Source organism: Thermochaetoides thermophila (assembly GCF_000221225.1).
Source record: "Thermochaetoides thermophila DSM 1495 unplaced genomic scaffold scf7180000011816, whole genome shotgun sequence".
Lineage (NCBI taxonomy): Eukaryota > Fungi > Ascomycota > Sordariomycetes > Sordariales > Chaetomiaceae > Thermochaetoides > Thermochaetoides thermophila.
The window spans coordinates 243575-262018 of NW_006383032.1; the positions used below are offsets into that span (position 1 = coordinate 243575).

General features: G+C 52.7%; 6 protein-coding genes across 6 annotated transcripts; 3 read left to right on the top strand and 3 right to left on the bottom strand.

Moving 5' to 3' along the window:
* Positions 1 to 1032: 1032 nt before the first annotated feature.
* Positions 1033 to 1568, top strand: CTHT_0021740 (mitochondrial 54S ribosomal protein uL14m; the record flags this gene model as incomplete). The annotated part of the gene is made up of 3 exons (XM_006692580.1): positions 1033 to 1047; positions 1112 to 1196; positions 1276 to 1568. 3 exons carry the CDS (start codon positions 1033 to 1035, stop codon positions 1566 to 1568), a joined length of 393 nt encoding a protein of 130 aa, XP_006692643.1.
* A 929-nt stretch (positions 1569 to 2497) lies between these two features.
* Positions 2498 to 3193, bottom strand: CTHT_0021750 (uncharacterized protein; the record flags this gene model as incomplete). The annotated part of the gene is made up of 1 exon (XM_006692581.1): positions 2498 to 3193. The coding sequence occupies one exon, from the start codon at positions 3191 to 3193 to the stop codon at positions 2498 to 2500; it is 696 nt and encodes a 231-aa protein (XP_006692644.1).
* A 1714-nt stretch (positions 3194 to 4907) lies between these two features.
* On the top strand, positions 4908 to 5618 carry CTHT_0021760 (peptidyl-prolyl cis/trans isomerase-like protein; the record flags this gene model as incomplete). The annotated part of the gene is made up of 3 exons (XM_006692582.1): positions 4908 to 4922; positions 5009 to 5544; positions 5609 to 5618. 3 exons carry the CDS (start codon positions 4908 to 4910, stop codon positions 5616 to 5618), a joined length of 561 nt encoding a protein of 186 aa, XP_006692645.1.
* Positions 5619 to 6232: 614 nt separating this feature from the next.
* CTHT_0021770 (uncharacterized protein) lies at positions 6233 to 7054 on the bottom strand (the record flags this gene model as incomplete). The annotated part of the gene is made up of 1 exon (XM_006692583.1): positions 6233 to 7054. One exon carries the CDS (start codon positions 7052 to 7054, stop codon positions 6233 to 6235), a length of 822 nt encoding a protein of 273 aa, XP_006692646.1.
* A 4166-nt stretch (positions 7055 to 11220) lies between these two features.
* On the top strand, positions 11221 to 13563 carry CTHT_0021780 (uncharacterized protein; the record flags this gene model as incomplete). Its single annotated transcript, XM_006692584.1, has 8 exons — positions 11221 to 11393; positions 11474 to 11753; positions 11806 to 12017; positions 12071 to 12344; positions 12530 to 12573; positions 12663 to 13008; positions 13219 to 13315; positions 13373 to 13563. 8 exons carry the CDS (start codon positions 11221 to 11223, stop codon positions 13561 to 13563), a joined length of 1617 nt encoding a protein of 538 aa, XP_006692647.1.
* A 1739-nt stretch (positions 13564 to 15302) lies between these two features.
* On the bottom strand, positions 15303 to 16831 carry CTHT_0021790 (putative mitochondrial succinate-fumarate transporter protein; the record flags this gene model as incomplete). Its single annotated transcript, XM_006692585.1, has 5 exons — positions 15303 to 15348; positions 15671 to 15814; positions 15871 to 16579; positions 16645 to 16692; positions 16777 to 16831. The coding sequence occupies 5 exons, from the start codon at positions 16829 to 16831 to the stop codon at positions 15303 to 15305; spliced, it is 1002 nt and encodes a 333-aa protein (XP_006692648.1).
* Positions 16832 to 18444: the final 1613 nt, after the last annotated feature.

Sequence of the window (18444 nt, forward strand, 5' to 3'; positions counted from 1 at the left end):
GAAGGCTAGGAGATGACAGTTTGTATAACCGCAGAAAGATTTGAAGGCCGACAGCACTTCGCCGGTCGTCAAAGTAGGCGACGGTTAGAGAAAATGAGCGAAGTTAAAGGTCTGGTACTGCAGAATCCAAGGGAAAATGAATGAATGAGTGGATGAAGTTCATACGAATAGACTTTCAGCTGACGAAGCCAATTTCCACGTTGGAAAAAGGATGAGCGTAGTGCGCTTCTAAAGTCGGATTAGAATATTGGATGAACAAGCGTGCGTTGCACGGCTGGTCGCGAATAGCCGATTGCGCGCACGACAGTAGCAAGAGAAATTGGCGTGGCCTATTCAATCACAGAACTGGTGCTGCGCAATTGTGAGATCAATTGGCGAGAAGGAAAGAAGTGGAGTGACAAAAGGCTGAGTTGAGTCGCAACACCCTTCAATCACAACTCCTAAAATCGAATCGATACCGTCACTCAGGCAACGGTGGCCGACAAGGTTCTCGGGCCCGTACAGTGCGATCGCAAGCTTTCAGGAGTTTGTCAGAGGGCTCAAAGTCGACTGGTTAAGTGTCTGAAAGGGACTGAGGAAGACGATTTTTCAATTCGCATGTCGATAACGACCTTATGAAAACCGCAGTCGTTCAATGGACAGTGCTGGAAGGTGCATTCCAGAGGCATGAAACTTCGGGTCGACTCCGTCTTTTACATGTGCTTGTTGCCGTGGAAATTGAAGAGGGGGCTGGCGCCCGGGCATGAAGGACCCCATGCGACTACACGATTTGCGCTCGGGTCTTGATTGGTCAGGCGGTTTTGGAGCAGAGGTTCGTGCAGCGCTTATCATGATTGGCCCATCAGACTCTGCTTATGTAATCCAGCCTTCCCGACCCGTCAGCCTTGCCTCGAGCAATTTTGCGGGCCGGCGTTGTGGCCGTGGAGCGAAGCCTGGCCGTTGCAGGAGACGGGGCCCCTGGGAGTCTTCCACCAGCTCTTTTTGGCGCGAGATCAACAGTGAGGTAGACGGCGTGTCAAATACAGAGTCAAGATGATCCAACTAAAGGTCTGTTTTCACTTTTTACCTAATATAGGTTTGGCGTGGGTGCCGTTGTTGACCGTATGTGCAGACGATGCTTAACTGTATCGACAACTCGGGCGCCGCCCTTGTCGAATGCGCCATGATTGTCGGCCAGAAGAGACATGCCTCGATCGGTACGCACGCCTGCTAGCGACAACCGAGCTCCCCTTTCGCCCTCTTCCGAGCTAACTATTCCTCTCTTTCCACATGCAGGCGACCGGATCGTCGTTGTTGTGCAGAAGCAGCGTGGTGCTGGTGCCGAGGGCATGGCCGGTACTTCGGGTGCCAAGGTCAAGCGTGGTGATATCCGGCACGCCGTCGTTGTCCGGACCAGGCAACCCGTCCAGAGAAGAGATGGCAGCGTCATTCGGTTCGACGACAATGCCTGCGTGCTGATCAACAAGTCTGGTGATCCCATCGGCACCCGCATCAACGGCGTCGTGGGTCAGGAGCTGAAGAAGAAAAAGTGGAGCAAGATTCTCAGCATGGCACCCATGCAAGCGTAATCGAGGTCAGGAATGGGCGGCCGAGTCTGGTCGGCAAGTGAGAGGTTCGATTTGAAGGAAGTCATTGTCTGCGCGTGTGAGCGGTGGAATCTGATACCATGAGCATGTTGAAAGACGGCTCGCCATTGGAACGGCGTAATTAGGCGTCATGTATACTACATGTACATATACAATGCGCTATGAATCTCGGAAAACATCACAAGTAGAATCCATATGGAATCCCTTGATGATTACTGAACGAAGCAAATGTATTGGTCCTGACGGGAAACATCTGCGAAACCGCAAACCCTGTTTTACCTATCCGGTCCAAGTATCTATCCTCGTCCTATCGCCGAGATCGCTGAACTCCATTATGTGCAGAAAAGAAAAGCCTCGAAACCCAACACCCAGATGCAAGCATACTAACCGAAGCAGAACTAATTGAAGATATTACCACACTCGCAGCACACGTAGAAGAGTTTCTGGTGCTGTTAGCGCTGATGGAGCTTCGTGAGGTGAAATCTACTTACCATTCCGGTTTCAGCACTGCGCTGCTGTGACTGGAAGAAAACGGCTTCTTGGTGGCCGCAGGCAGGGCACGTCTTGCTCGACCTCGGCAGCTACACCAGACAAGAAACGTGTCAGCAAGGTTGCCGTGGTATCTTCCCAACAAGAGAAATATGCCACCCCCATGATCATATTCCCATTAAACCCATTGGAAGAATCCGGAACGCCATTCACAGTGCCGCCTTGACACATGCCAATGCTGGTAATCCGTGACCCATGATGCCGGTACTCCCAGGGAAAAAAAAGGAAGAACGAAATCGAAAGTCGGTATCAAGATATGCCGGGCAGTCATGAACATAGTCGTATCGTCGTAAAAGAGGGTATCATGTAAACTATCCGGCTTAAGCTGGACCCATCAGACCAGGGCAATCTCCACAGAAATCTCAGAAGGCGCCCAAAGGCTGGTCCACTGCCGTCTTCTCTTCCGGATTCTCGATCTCGACCACCTCTTCCTCAACCTCTTCCCCTCCTTCTATATCCTCCAAATCTCCGAAGAAGCCCTGGCTGCGCGCGACATAGTTGACAAGTGTGTCGATGCTGTGCGACCAAGGCTGAATCTCTACCTCATCTTGTTGGTAGACAGGGGACAGCACAGCGTCGCCATCATTAGAGGTTGTGAACAGCGGAGGAATGGCCATATCGTTGTCGTCTTCATCAACAGGAAGGACAGCCAAGCGAAGGCCGCAACGCTCACACATAATCATGCGGCCGCATGAATAGCAGCAACCGACAGAGCCACCCTCAGAGGGCTTGGAGGATGCGGGAGAGGAAATTGAAGCAGGAGCAAGCGTAGTAGAAAGAGTAGAAGACGAGGGGCTACCCACCGTAGGATCACTGCTGACGTCTTGAGTGACGCCGGCGGTCTCGCCGACGGCGTTGTTGAGGACGTTGCGGTAGATGCACATCGATGTCGCCTCCTCGCTATAGTTACAAGTCCGGCAGGTGAACATCAACTTGCGCTCGTCTTCGTTCTCCTTGGGATACAGCATGTTGCTGCACTCAGAACAGAAGCGGAAAGTGATCTGCTCAAGCGGCTTCTTGCCATGAGCGCCGTTGGTATTGGCAGCCGGTGACGACATTTAGCCTTCTTGTTTCTCGCCTTGTAGTCGAGTCGGAAAGGCGGTCGATGAAAATTAAAAATCAGGAAGTCGACTAAGCAGCCGATGGGCTCGTTGCTTTAAGGTCGGTAGAAGTACCGGGGGATGCGGGGATGATGAGTCGGTTTCTCGTTGGGATGACCTGTTCAAATCCTGTCAAGAAGGGATGGCAGGAAAAGGTCGGCTTGGTTGAGGCTTGTGTGTGGCTTGTGAGGTAGCAAACCCGCGGTCAGTACGGCGAACTGATATTTTTGCGAAGTTATGGGAATGGTAGTGAAATATGCGGCGACGCTCTGTTCAGGGAAACCTTGATGGATGATGTGTGGTGGTTTCACTCGGGGAGTAATCGTACTGCGGAAGAGAACTTGTAGGTTCTGGAGGGAAATTTTGTGACTGGTTATCTGGAGAAAATCTGATCTCTGCTGCCTCTTAAAGGGAAAACAGCAAAGGAATCGGGGCGCTAGCGAGAATGTGGGCAGTTGCCTTGTTCCATGTGAAGCATGCGGTCCCGGAACCGTGACCCTGATCGCAACAGTGGGCTGGCAGCCCTGTTTCGATCTCATCGCTGAGGTGATGTGGCTCGCGGCGCGCAAGGCGGGTCCCACGTGGATCGCTGCTGGGTGCATTTCCTGGTCCGTGCCCCTTGGCGCAGCCTGCGCACTTGGCGTGTTGCCATTTGTGGCCTTGTCAACCGCCGCGGTGGGCTGTGATCGGCGTCGTTGCCGTTCCCGTAGTCCAGGCTTATTTGCTGAGAGTTCTTGGGTCTCAGGCCGACCAACCTCAAGAGGACCCAAACGGGATGTTGACAGCACAATGAGCTGCTAACCAAAGCCCAAAGAAACTTGTCGCATCATTAGCCATTTTTAGTGATTTACACGGTATTGGTCTGGATCTTTACTTGACACAAATAGAACTGGTTGATACGGAATTTGCTGGATTTCCCTGCAGATCGTTGGCTGTCTCGGACCTAGAATGTACGCTACGTAATTTACCTAATGCAACCACAGCAAGCCTGCCGAGAGGCTCTGTAAGCGTGTCGATGCAAGAAGTTTACGTAGTCAAGAGTTTATAGCATGAATAGGTTCATGTAATCACTGGTCAGGTTCTAGGAGTCAACCAGAGCTCGTTTGTTCCTGCATGAGTATATTGACTGCTTTCTCCTGGCTCACCAACGAACAAATCCGACGGTTTGGTGCTGACATCTAGTTGTCGGCGCGGAACCTGACGCTGGCCAGGGGTCTTCCACCGGCGCTTCCCTGGAAACCGGCGTGCAGGCCCCAGGGACCCGCCCCCACCACAGTGCATCTCCCCCACCAACTGGCAGACATCACCCCGCCTTTGACATCCAATGGCTTGCTGGAGTCGTTGCACCCCTTCAGCTGCACGCACTCCGCATCACCCCAAGGTCTTAAACCATCGGTCTCTTCCCCGGTGCAACCCCATCTGACCTCATTCCTGCTCGATCGGAGGACTTGGCACTGGACGTCAGCAAGCTCTTTTTGAAACTGCACTGCCTGCCCTCCATCCGGACCCTGGACGCCTGGAGCAGCCGGTTCACGGATTACGGATTACCAATTTCCGTGTCGAACCCCGCAGCTCGTCCAGCGCCCAGTGACCGACGTGAGCTTCTTCGACTTCAATCGAGTTAGTGCGCTACACGGTCTCGACTTAAAACATTGAGCACACCACACTCGCCATGGCGGAAGTGAATGTGAGCGTTCTCCCACGCAGATGTCTTCTTAATTCCCACTTTTGACTTTGTCTGCGCCATCATGCTAACGATTATCGCCCCGACAGCCCCAGACAGGCCTCCCTCCTAACTGGGAGGTCCGCATGAGCCAGAGCAAGGGCCTGCCCTACTACTTCAACACAGCCGACAAGAACTCGCGCTGGGAGCCGCCCCCGGGCACCGACACCGAGAAGCTGAAGACCTACATGGCAACTTACCACAGTGTCGCCAGGCCCCCAGCACCCCAGGCCCCTGCTTACAATGCGAATGACCGTGCTGGCAAGATTCGCTGCGCGCACCTGCTAGTGAAGCACGAAGAGAGCCGCCGTCCGGCTTCGTGGCGCGAGGCTAAGATCACACGCACGAAGGCGCAAGCGCTCGAGATCATCAAGGCCTATCAGGAGCGCATCAAGAAGGGAGAGATCTCTCTCGGCCAGCTGGCATTGACTGAGTCGGATTGCAGTAGCGCGCGGAAGTACGGTGATCTGGGTTTCTTTGGGCGCGGTGAGATGCAGCCCGAGTTCGAAGAGGCTGCGTTTGCTCTGAAAGTCGGCGAGATCTCGGATGTGGTCGAGACGGCGAGTGGGTATCACTTGATCGAGAGGTGAGCTATTCCCACTTTGATCCGGCTATCTCAGTAGTTTGCATGCTGACACTAAGGAAACTAGGCTCGAGTAGAGTGAATTGAGAGAAGGTGTACGAAAATACGACACAAAGTTCTATTTCGCGCGAATCTTTCAAGCGTTTTGGCAGGCCACAGTTACGGAAACGATACGAAGACGATGATCATGATGAAAACTGCTTCGCCGTGCAGGCATCCATGAGCTATTGCGTTTGACCGCTAGCATGGCTTAGCATGATCCAGGCAATGCCCTTTCCAGTCCTACAAACACTATCATTACCAAGTAAACATTGCGGTATAGGAGTGAGCTTATATGACAAGAGACTCAGACCGATTGAGTCCCACAGCACAGTTGAAGCCGTGTTCGGGGCATTCAACTGGACAAAGCATAACCCCAGTATTGCGGCTCAGAACCAGAAGCTTGCTGCCGACCTTGTTTTTGCACTTTGTGATCTATTTCTGATGTTATGATCCCAAACAAATAATGCCAAATCCTTCTCTGCTTGCTCCTCATGACAGGTATCTCCGTCCAAAATGACTATCCAGATGCATCGTCAAGCTGCCTTACCCTAAAAAAAAAAAAAAAAAAAAAAACAATTCCGTAGGCACGGCTCGATATGATACTGTCCTGATGACTGAATGTACAATTCCATAGGCTGTCCATTTGTACTCAACCCCCCTGAACTGCCCTCACAATCCTTTGCGCAAGCGGAGGTATGCTCGCAAACACAACCATCATAATCCCAAATGCCATCATGGATAACGCCGCATGCGGCGCTGCATCACTCTTCGCCTCGTACAAGTATGCTGTCCCCATGGCTGCCGCGTTAACTCCGACCGTGACGCCCGCAGCAACAGTCATGGGGTCATTTACCCGCCTCCTCGAGGCCGCAGCCTCATCCTCAACATCTTGCTCCCCTTCTTGTGACCGAGCAGGCTGCGCCTCATTCCCCCCACGCTGATTTTCCCTCCCCACAGCTGACTGATTACCCTGGCTCTTTCCAATCCTCGCACTCATCCATCTCCTCACCCACCTCTCAACCCACGCCCCCATCCCAAACCCCAGCCCCATCTGATACCCAATCCCACTCACTACCACCATCGCCGCGCTCAGCCCCTGATCTCCGCCTAACATACCCATCACCGGATCCCCCAGGGCGATCGTGACACTCCGTGCCGCGAACGCGATTGCCCTTGCCGCCGGGCGCATGTGCAGCGCTTGGGACGCGAAGAGGGGCCCCAGCGTCACATTGCTTATCGCGAGGAGGGACGAGACCGTGAACACAGAGAGCCCCGCGCGGGAAATAAGATGGGACCGGTGCTCGTAAAGCTTGAGGCCCCAGGCCACGAGGCCGGAGTTGAGGAGAGTTGTGGCCAGATCGCCTGCCGCGAGGAGGGTTTTGGGGCTTGCTGGGGATTCGGAGGGGGAATGATTGGGTTGATGGTTGAGGATTGTGATAAGGGTGTTGTTAGTTTGGAAGGTGTCGAGCATTGTGGGGAGCGGACGGTGGCTCAGGGAACTGTCGAGGAGGAGGTAGGCTATCATGGAGAGAGAAGTCCAGAGGACGGGGTTGAGCAGACCGGAGAGGAGGGTCCGAAGCCAGCATGGAAGGATTGAAGATGGGGATTTGATAGCTGATTGGATTGCTAGTGTTGTCAGCCAGATAGAAAACAGCAAGGGTGTAGCGAGGGCAACGTCGTTCTTGGTGGCCAGTCGCAAAGGCAGGCCAACAACCACGGTTAGCAGAGAGAAAAGAACGAGTAGTGGGTTGTTAAGTGCCCAAAGCAGTAAGAATTGTAATATCCTTGTTCGAAAACGAACTACTTCCTGGGTCGACTTCTCAAGAGGCGTCACACCTCCTGGGGTTGAAAAACCAAGGGCTATAGAGCTATCCATGGCTGAATTCTCGCTGATAGATCGAGCCGGTGTTCGAATGCTCGCGGACTGTGAGCTTATCCCTTTCTCGGGATCAGGAGAGCCGTCGGCTCCGAACATGGGGTCATGGCGTATCATCAAGTATTGGAGAGGGAGCGTGATGATATATGCCAAGAGAGTGTTGAGAAAATTCATAATTACTTCAACATGTCAGCGACTCCTCAGCTAAACAAATCACAGATCCAACTCACCGAAGCAAATGATAACCATTCCAATTGTGCCACCGTCAGAGATTGGGCCCCGGCATATCATGACAACAGGGACAATGAAGCCGATTGACATGTGGCGGTTTAAGAGATCGGTCTACACGAGATCAGTTTCCTCCTACATACAACTAAGAACACTACAGGACTCACTGGCCGTTTTAACCATCTCCAATACCAATTCTCGACACCCGGAATGATGGCACCAATCACCGAGAAAATCACGAAGACGACCGCCATGGCCAAAATCGAAGCAGGGAAATCGATGTTTTCTGCATCTAAACCCAGCTGGATGCCTGCTATCAGAAGCTGGGCCACCAGAGATATGGCAATAAATGAGACTCCATCGCAGAGTCTCCTGAGGAGATCTAAAGACAACGGTATGGTTGTTTGAGGATGTCGAGAATGTGTAGTGAGAGATTCGAGGTCAGTAGGAAAGCAGTAGCGTACGGCTGCTGATGAAGCCATACCCAACACTGACCCAGAACCTCAGGGGCTCAAGGGTAAATTAACCCAACCAGGGGAGATGGATTGACAAATAAGGACAAACGGAAGGTGTAGTTCTTTCAGAAACCAACTAACTACCCGTGCCTTAAAGAGTGAAACAAGGTCATCGCACGAAGTCTTCTCAGACCAAGTATGGTTGAATGAGGATACACTTAAAAGGGAACAACACTGGAATCTAAGCGGTGTCTGGAATACACACCGCAGGTTCCGGTGCGTTTGTTATGACTGGGTTTCCCATGTTCTTTGGGAGGGTTCACGCAGCCAGAAAGACGGGCCGCCAAAGGGCAGATGCCGTCAGGGACTGACAGAGGGTCCAGTCCACGAACAGAGTAGGGTGTACGGCGGTCAGTTAGGACGTCCTCAGCAGCCATCTGGCACATCGTGAGGTTGTAGATGCCTGTTGCTCGGTCATGCTCAGCGGCAGCTGAAGGCTTATCCCGGGAATTCCAAGCACATCCTACACGGATGATGGCACGGCAGCAGGCTGTGCACAGCAAGAAGGGCTCACAACAGGCCTGGAGGTGATGTAATGGAGCGACACGTCAACGTGTCGGTGTAGAGTGCCCGTCTTGTGGTGGGGAAGTGGCCCAGGGAAAATTTACACGGACAGCTTGCAGGGATAATGTCAAACAGAGAAGGCACAAAGAGCAAGAACAGAAACACAGCAGAACACCAAGGGGTAGACGCAAGCTTGCTTCCTCCTGGAACTCCCCAAACAACGGAACGGAAGACGGGAGGAAGTCTGCCGCCGTAGTGCATTCCAAATCCCCGAAGCACCACAGTCCGAACTGCTGGTCCGAGGTGTTAGGTGGTACCCAGCGCCCCGAGGTTTAAGTGTGGTGAAACAGTCAGAAGAAGCTTAACCAAGGTCACGTTTGCTCAGGTTCCCTTGACCGTCCATCGGAGCCGGAAATGTCTCATCCTTGGTTGACCTCTTCGGCAGGACAACCGAACGGGCGCTCAACCCGAGCATGTCCAGCCGAGGTGTTTGAGGAAGATGCCGGCTGATGAGCGTTTGCCATCCGGACCACATTTGACAAGACCAAACCGACGTCCATATCTTGATCAACCTTGAAAGTCCTGCAAGATTTGCCAAGAAAGCGGCAGTTCAAGCCCCCTTGCATCCAGGGGTTCTCCAGCAGAACGGTTGTCTGACAGGGAGCCTGATTAAGGATCTCGGGAGCAGGCCAATTTCATACGGAGCTCTTAGTCTGCTGTGGCGGAATGTACAAACGAAGGGGATATGGAAGGCTAAGACGTAAGTGTAAGCAGGCTGGACAGCCAGGAAGACGTATGGTTTCGGCCTGTGGTGACGGATATGCACGTAACCGCAGTGCACCAACGGTTGACTGCGGTTTGAGCCGCGCTATGGGGGGCATTGTGGCAGCTGGTGAACACACTCATGGGCCGGACGCCGTCACAGTTGGACCGGTAGGAGCTCGCAAAAAGTCATCAGGGGAACAACTTCAGGTTGCGAGGCATGTTGAACATACTACCTTCCGAACATGCTGTGCTTGTGCTGCACCGGAACCTAATTTCGACGATTGTTTTCAAGTCAGGATTGGTGAGTTTCTGGGCCCTATCGTTTCAAGACTGAACCTGGGTGGAAGGGGCATCCTCTACCGAAAGATCGCGCCGGACACACTCCATCTGGAACTAGTAATACACCATGTCTGCTGCCACCAGACAACTATCGACAATGTTGTGGCACAGGAATTCCTATGACTCCCTTGGGAGGGACAGAATAAGTTGCCTTCGGGAGGAGGACTCATAGCCAACAGAACAAAAGGCCTCGGCAAATCATCAAGGGGGTCAACCAAGGCCCGCAGTGGCTATCCAGCCTCCTTCATAGCGTCAGAATCTGTTAGAAATGCTCCTGAGCAGCGAATAAAGTTGTCGACCGTAAGGCAAAAACTGCGGCGCCGATAGTTTAGCCTGGTAGTTATTGAGCCGAGCCGAATCCGGAACACTTTTCTCGTCTGGCTTGCCGCTAAAAACCAATAGCAAGATCGGCATGGGTTGACCTTAAGCCAGGGGTCGCCTTCAGTTGCCTTATCCACCTTGAAAGTCGTGCTACGAGACCAACGGGGAATAGGGGATGGACATAAGCTCTGAAACAGAAAGACTCGAATCTGCATCTGCGCGAACAGCGCACCAGGTGGGCGGAATCACCGGCAATAGGGTCTCGAACGTCGTGCCGTGCTGTTAGCTTGCACAGGCCAACTATCACAGGATTACAGGTGCTCGTGACAGACTCAAGCCGCTTACCGAAACACCATGACACTTGCATTGTGATAAATCAGTGAAGCCCTGCGCCTTGGCCAGCCTTGGGCTGCTTGATTTCTGTGCAATGCCGGTTGTTGCCTGGAGATACGGTAGTATCAAGTTTTGCTACCAATTGGGTTTGAACAAAGTTGGCTGCCAACATATGATCTGTCCCTTACATCCAAGTACACGTCATTGATGGCGATGTGTTAGAGCCATGAACATAAAAAGCTGCGGACCAGAGCTGGAGGATTCACTGGACGTTTGCCAGTCAGCAAGAAGCAACTGCCTTTCAGAGTTGGCATCTCGGGAAGCGGCAGAGAAGTCGAAAGTTCGAGGCAGAAAGTGCCAGTCTTGCCTACGGACGTAAGGACGTAAGGCGAGAAAGGAAAAATGCGACGAGCTCTCACGAGCGTATGTTGTGTCAGGAAAAGAGCCGCTCATCCCGTGTCGTTTGAGCGCCAAGATGATGGACCCATGAAGGCTTGGCGTTATGCACGGGCCGACCAAGACGCCACGCCGTTTGGATGTCAGGGGATCCGAACCTCAAACCACCCCGCAGTGATGGACCTTAGACCCTGGATCTGAACCGGGATCCAAACACGAAGACGAGCCGGAGCGGCCTCCGACCATCAGTAAGTCGTGAGCTGAGACTCTCTCTCTAAAACATCCGAACAACATAACGCTGCGCACTACATGTGAGCCTGTGGGAGCACAAAGTTGCTTCTTTAACACCGATTTCCCGAAATGGACGCCGACACGCTTGTCAAAGTACTCCGGAAATATAATGTGTCGTTCGACGCAGCAGTGGTGAAAGCCGCCTTGTCGGACCCCAACTCACTCGAGGCCAGTGAGCTGGCACATTGGGCTGCCATCCATCTCTCGCCGGACACATTGCTCACGCCGGATGAGCTTAACCAGTAAGCCAAACTCGTACCACAAAGGCAGCCCATAGATGCCCGGCTTGGCCCCGTTCTAAATATGGGAACTTTCTGCCCAGATATGCTGCCCTCGAAGAGTCTGGGCTTGCTGAGAAGCTTGCCCAGGCACCGGGTTTGGCGGAAACCCGTGTTTTGAGTGAACAAGAGATCAAAGACGCTATCGCGGCGCTTAATCGATCCACTGAGTCCATTACTCGTTACAATGATATCCTAAAGCAACAGCGTGCTGCCCTTGACCGTATTGTCAGTGCTGCAAAGGAGGGTGTGGATGCGCAGGCCACATTGGCCAAGGACCAGACCGAGAAGTGGAAGTCTCAACGTCAGGAGCTAATTTTAGAAGTGAGTAACCTGCGAGGTAGTTTTGTCCGAGCAAAAAGCTTACTGTCTTTAGATTCAGCAATTATCACAGTCTCTAAGCACCCGCATTGGGGAACTTGACCAGCAAGCCAGCGAGGCTGGGACTCATATTCAGGAGCTTGTGGACACTCAATTCCAAGCAGACGACAAACTCCTTGCCAGTTTACAGAAGCTAGGACTGGAGCTTGAAATCCCCGATACCAAAGAGCATGGGGATGTTGTCGCGTTGCGTGAGACATGCGCGAGGTGCGTGCGCCCCTGTCGTAACATTGTTGGATGAGACATTGACCACTGCTCAGACTGATTAAGTTCACGGTGGAGACGGTTAAGACAAAGTTGGACCGTATTTATCTCGAGACCCTTGAGGAATTGGAAGCAAATAATACGCCTATCACCACTCAGGTCACAAAGAATGAGGTTAATTCGTTACAAGGGGAACTTGAGTCTCTTTATTCGGAGATCCTCCCCGTGGCCCAGATGTCTGTCGAGCAGCAATTCTTGGAGCCAGCGCTGAAGGACTTGGCTGCTAGGAACCGCCAAAGTCTCGCCAATGCTTCTCAGGCAACAGATTATGTAAGTTTCAGTACTTGATCCATTGGGCCACGTCTAACATTACCAGATTCATGATTGTCTGGATTATCTTATTGATCGCGCAAACGATCTAAAAGCCAGGCTGGAAGCCTATCGATCTTATCAGCATGCAACAAGCGCAGTCCTCGATATGGCAAGAACTGAATTGTCTGCTGAAATTAACCCAGCGACGCCCAAGTCAAGTCGCGCAACTCAACAAAGCGGCAGCCCTGTCCGTCAACAGCCGAAGGCAAAGCCAAGGTACTCAGTCGGCACTCCAGAGGCACCATTGGACGAAACTATGCGTACACTTGCAATCAGTCTTCCTCAAGAGGGAGACGCGCTCGATGAAAAGACGGGGATCAATGAACTTGCTTCGATATTGGCCAACCGTCGGCAAAAGGCAGAGGATGTGGCTCAGAATGTCCAGGAGACGTTTGAGGACGCTGCGATGAGACACCTTGCCGATGGAAAGCTTGCCATTCAGCTCGTCCGTGATTCTGTCCTCGCCGAGAGTCCATATGGGGAGGTGCAACTGGTCGACCCCGAGATCGAGGGATCTATTGGTGTTCTCACTCAAGCATTGGCAGCAGTCGAGAAGAGGCTCAAGACTGTCAATGCTGCCTTGCCGACTTTGCGGGGCAAGAATGCTAAACGGGAGGAACTGGTTAGTCGTTGGGGGTCATGACTCGGGACTGTAGAGGCCCAAACTCCTTAGCAGATTTGATTGAGCATGCTATTCTCCGATCTATGGAGCTCAACATTGCCATGTGATCGATGGGTCAGAGTTCTCCCTATGACATCATGACGGAAGACCCTTTAAAGAAAGGCAAATGCACACCTCTTTGACTTCAACGATCCCCATCAGTTCTGTCAGGTTCCGGCCACAAAATTTCACAAGGCGACTGAAATGGAGAACGTCAAAGACACACTCAAAAAGGGGTTGGAGAAGGTAACCAAGCAGGACAAAGAGCGTACGTTTCTCAGAATTTTACTTTACTCACCTGGAAGCCCCTAACGCTCTGTAATAGCGCTCCAAGAGTCGGGTAAGGACGAACTGCAAACAATGTGGCCGACCCGGGAGCACCATCCCGACCTGACCGGCGGCGTTGACACCCACATGGGCAAGGCAGCCCATTCAGGGGACGTAGCTGGCACGCCTGGAAAGGAATGGATGCGACAGCCAACGAATAAACCGACAATGGGGCAGCCGCGTACCTAGACTCGGTGATTTGGAGGTATCAGTGATAATTAAATGTTGGATATCAAACTAAGCGCTATTACAGGGGGACAAACTATAGCACTGTCGGCCAGAAATAGCATTGATCTACAAGATGACACGAAGATTTGTATTGTTCAAGGTATATCGAATTACAACCACCATATCGAATAGAAACCGATGTCATCCGTCCCAATCTCGGATCTCGATGTCCGAGTTGCTGCAATCCCCCGTCAGCAACCACACTCTATCTTCCGTCGGCAAGTCAAGCTTGGATCTGCCGGGGTTGTGGTCAGGTCTGCGGGTCGGCGTCGGCATCGCATGTGATTGGTTGGTTCGGCCGACTTTGGCTGAGCGCGCTCTACTCCCCTGGTTTGTGTCGGTGATCGGAGCGGGATGAGCCGCATGGCGCCTTGGCGTTCGCGGAGCGACGTCAATCCGTCTGGTTTGGGTTAGGGATGTTGAATCGATGGATAGTGCTGCGGGGTCGAGGCGAGGGAGGGAAGGCAACAAAGCCTGTTTTTGTTTCTGTGAGATTTTTTTTAGTCACCGGGAAGGCACCGATCGTCCAGCATCGAGGCTTTTGGTTGAGCTGCCCCGGTCGATACTATCAACGACGGCGGCACTCTCCCAACTTAATCCCCTCTTCTCCTCGCCCTCCACCTTCACCCACCCCCGCGTCCTTCGCATAGGCTCCCCTCGTTGAGGGTCAGCTCGCGGGGCCAAGGCAAGCTGGCATCGGGTTGGACGTAGACGGTGGGCGGGCAGTTCTTGACGGCCTCGTCAATGGCCCGCCGCGTGCATTCGAAGTGGCTGACGATGGCTTTGCAGGAGATGCCTGGGCTGAAGCCTTGGCGACCATCTGCCGCTTGGCCGGATTAATACAGATGTGCATTTTGACGGTGTTTTGATGTTGTAAGCGTGGTAAGTCTGGGTAGGGGTGTCTGTCGGGAAAGTTGTTCAAATGAAAAAGGATTGCTGTTGGAAAGAAATGACCTGTTTAAACATCTGTGTTCTCCCTGCTGATCTAGATGCGTAATAGGAAAATGAGTTGCTGCTATTATTTGTACCGACTCGATGATAACGCGTTTGTTGCTCCTGTCTGCACAGACTAACAGACTGCGTTGCTAAGGGCTCTCCATTATGACCAAATGCACGCATCTGGGGCTGCAGCAACCCTAACGCTTGAACCAGCATTCTATCCCATCTTCTGACGTATCGCTGACCCGAGAGAAAAGACGAGAGTACTTGCTCAAGTCGAATACCCGGGCAGTTAATTACAATGTACATGTAGGATGAGTTTATTAGCAACACTCAGTCGTCGAACATCTTGCAGCCGAGGGGCACAAGGGTAGCGAAAGGGTTTCACTTCGGAGCACTATGGTTCGCCCACGGTGCTCGTTGGGCTGTTCAACTCCTGCACAGCACTCTGCTAAGGAAAAGATCCAAACGTATCCACAGCATGCATTGCCCTATATACAGAAACGAAAATAGAAACAAAAGCAGTCATGCCATTTATTTTGTGCCCTGCGCCGTTCCTATGCTCGCCCAACTTTGTATTTTATGCTCCTTGTCTGCAACGCCGCATCCACATTATCCAACCATCCGATGATCTATGGATCCATGTGTTTGTCCATTATCCATCCATCCGTTATCCAGCTTCCATCGATTCGTCGAATCTCGATCGGAAAAGATCGTCTGTCCAATCTGGTTTAAGATGCTTTGGAGTTCTCTAAGTTCTTTTAAGCAGCTTTGGCCTTCATGCTGTCGAACTCCTTTTCGCGGTTTCTACGGATGGAAAGCATCATCATATCAGCTCTCCTGTTCCAATGACCAAAGGCGTGGGAAGCGAACAAGGGACATCACCCAGGGACCACACTCTAAACACCATACAAAACCGCATTGCTGCCTCTCAAGCCATCCCGACAATGAGTCTAGGTAGGGCGTATGTAGGTACAGTTCCAACGCCGTCTATGCATGTGTTCCGACCGAGTCCACGTGGGTAAGGGGGCGGGTAAGTATGTAGGTAGGGGAATGACTGTTATACAACAAAGCGCAAAAACCAAAAAGACAGGGTATATCAGCAACGGCTCGTGTTCACTCTTCATACCTTCCCGCGGAAAACATGGCTGGACCGCTCCTCTCAAGCCTCTCCCTCAAGAACTCGTAGACAGTGAAAGTGACGGCTTGGCCAGGGGCGACACGCATGATACGGGGGGTGATGCCCTTGTAGAAGGCGTGGACACCCTCTTGCCTGTGTGATTGTCAGATATGAGTCTCAAGACCATTGAGAAACTCAGGAATACTAACCTGAACATGTCTCCCGCGATCCGGGAGATGCGTTGCAGGGCAGTGGTGCCCGGCTCAGCGGGCATCTTCTGCAGACGGGTCTTGATGGTGTCGATCGGGGCGTTGCTGAGCGGGCCCATGGCACCGGAGACGAGACCGATGAAGGTGGTCTGGTAACTGGGCAGGTTGCCGCCCTCGTACTGGGGCTGCCACTGGTACAGCCACTGCTTGAAGTAGGTGTAGGCCGTGAAGTTGACGGCCTGGTTGCTGCCCTGGCGCAGGGCGGTCAGGGAGACACCGCGGTACAGGGCGCCGATGCCCTCCTCGCGAACGACGGTGTAGAGGGCATGGGCGGCGTTGCGGTACTTAGGAACGTCGAGCGGGTCCGCCATGCTGTGGTTCTGCGCCTGTAGACGGATCTTGACGACCTCCATAGGGGTGACGACGAGGACGGCCTCAGTCACACCAGCAGACAGACCGGCGAAGAAAAGACCCTGGCCGGAGATAACGCCGGTCTCCTTGTTGCGGAGCAGTTGCTTGTACCACTCGAATGAGGTGAAACGGATGGCCATCTTGGGGATGATGCCAGTAACGACAGCACCCAGACCCTTGTAAAGGGCGAGAGGACCCTCCTTCTTCACAATGTCGACACCAGTGCGAATGAAGCCGCGCCTGGCCTCACCCGGTTGCCTGCCGCGCTTGGACAGCTGCATGCGCACCTTGATGGTGTCTATGGAGGGGCAGACTGTCAGATTTTGGCTCTTCACAAGCAAGTAAGGTCAGAAGAAGACATACCAAGAGGATGGCAAACCAGAGCCTCCATCATACCAGCACCACCACCAGCTGCAGACAACATCCATGTTAGTACATCTCTTACTCAAAGCTGAAACTGGCGCATTTCGTGTGAGAGAAATATCAAGAACTCACCAATCAGGTTGGTCGCGGCCGTAGGAGGCGCGCGCTTGCCGTCTTTTGAGGCCATTCTGACTGTTGGAACGGTCTTTTGTTGTCTTCTTTCCGTTTTCCCCCAGAGATCAAAGATTCCCACTGATGATGCTCAGCTCGCTAATTAAATGGCAAGCCGAAAGTTCCAATACGCCAAGTCCCGCTTCTCCGAATCCCGAGGCTAACAACGGTGTCCTAGACGTCGACAGCAGTTGTAACCTCCAAATACAACAATGCTTATATTTCCCGGTTTGTCCGGCTGAGTTTAACACGCAAGGCTGAGCTTTGCGAGATTTCGATCAAAAGAGCCGCAATTGGGCCAGCGCGAGTCACGTCAACAATATTTAGGGCTGCAAAAAAAAGCCGGGTAAAGAACTGCGTCTCCACTGTCACGAACAGAGGACGAGGGCCGGGGAGTCGGGGATGGATGACGGAGGGATTGGGTATCGCTTGTGACAGAAAACAGAGTCTACCTCCGGAAGGTGAAGGGAAATAAGGACAAAAAAGACAAGGAGCAAGAAAAAAAGAGGAAGATTCGGAACGGGGTGGGAGGGAGACGGCCGCCCCAAATATGACTCCGCGACTTTCTCTTCGCGGGAGATCAGATCTCAAAAGCGGCAGCCGAGCCGAGGGGCACGGGGCCGAGCAGATCAGAGAGCGTCCAGGGAAAAGGACGAGGGTATGGGACATGGGAGACATGGGATCGAGGTAGAGGTACAAGCATATCATCTCCATATGGCACTCACCAGGCCCATTCCAGGGGGGATAGGGGCACGTGTGAAGAGACAAAGCGACAGAGCGGCGCCTGGACGCCGTATCCTACCGTTCAGAGTGGCATACCGTTCAACACAGAGCCGGCCCCCAGAGTGCCGGGACTGAACCAGGATCAAACAATGAGTGGACAGATCCACTACAATGTGGATGTGTGGGTTTTGAGTCAGGAAGGCTAGGCCGGCGACCTTTTGCCCGGAGTCACGGGAACCACTTCTCGGGGTGATGAAGGGGCGAGGAGAGGAGTTCGTTTCAGTTGAGTTTATTGCGCCATTCTGACAGGAGAAAACTGTGAAAAAACTGCGCGCGCAGTGTGTTGCAGACGCTTAGTGTGCTGCTCTGCGCTGCGCTGTGTCCCTGACCTGGTGAGTGCCTGCCTACGGGTTGCGACGGATAGCTGTGACGGAGAAAAAGTCCAAGTCGCAATGCCGGACACATGGGCGCGCCTCAACGGCAACCAAAGAGGTGCCCGCAGCCCACACACTTCATCCAAGGTACCGGTACATTACATGTGGATATCAAACCCCACAGTCTTTCTTCATCGGCCGGCGCAGCGGATGAATTGAAACTTCAAGGATGGACCTTTCTCATTTTTTTTTCTGTTTCTCCTCGAACGGAATCATTGTGCACATCAACAGTTTAAGTTCTCTTATTCCAGGTTGCTTGATCAATTGTGGTTGTCTTGTTTTTTTTTTTTTCATCCCGCTAAAATCGAGGTTGCATGTGAAACTCCTCGAATATTCTACTTCATATCACTGACACCTCGCCACCGCCGCACCGAACCTCTTGTTCTAAGCTAGACAACCACAAACTCCCCCATCATCATCATCAAATCGATCCATCCCAATCTCTCCATTTCTTCTGTGACACTCTTAGCTC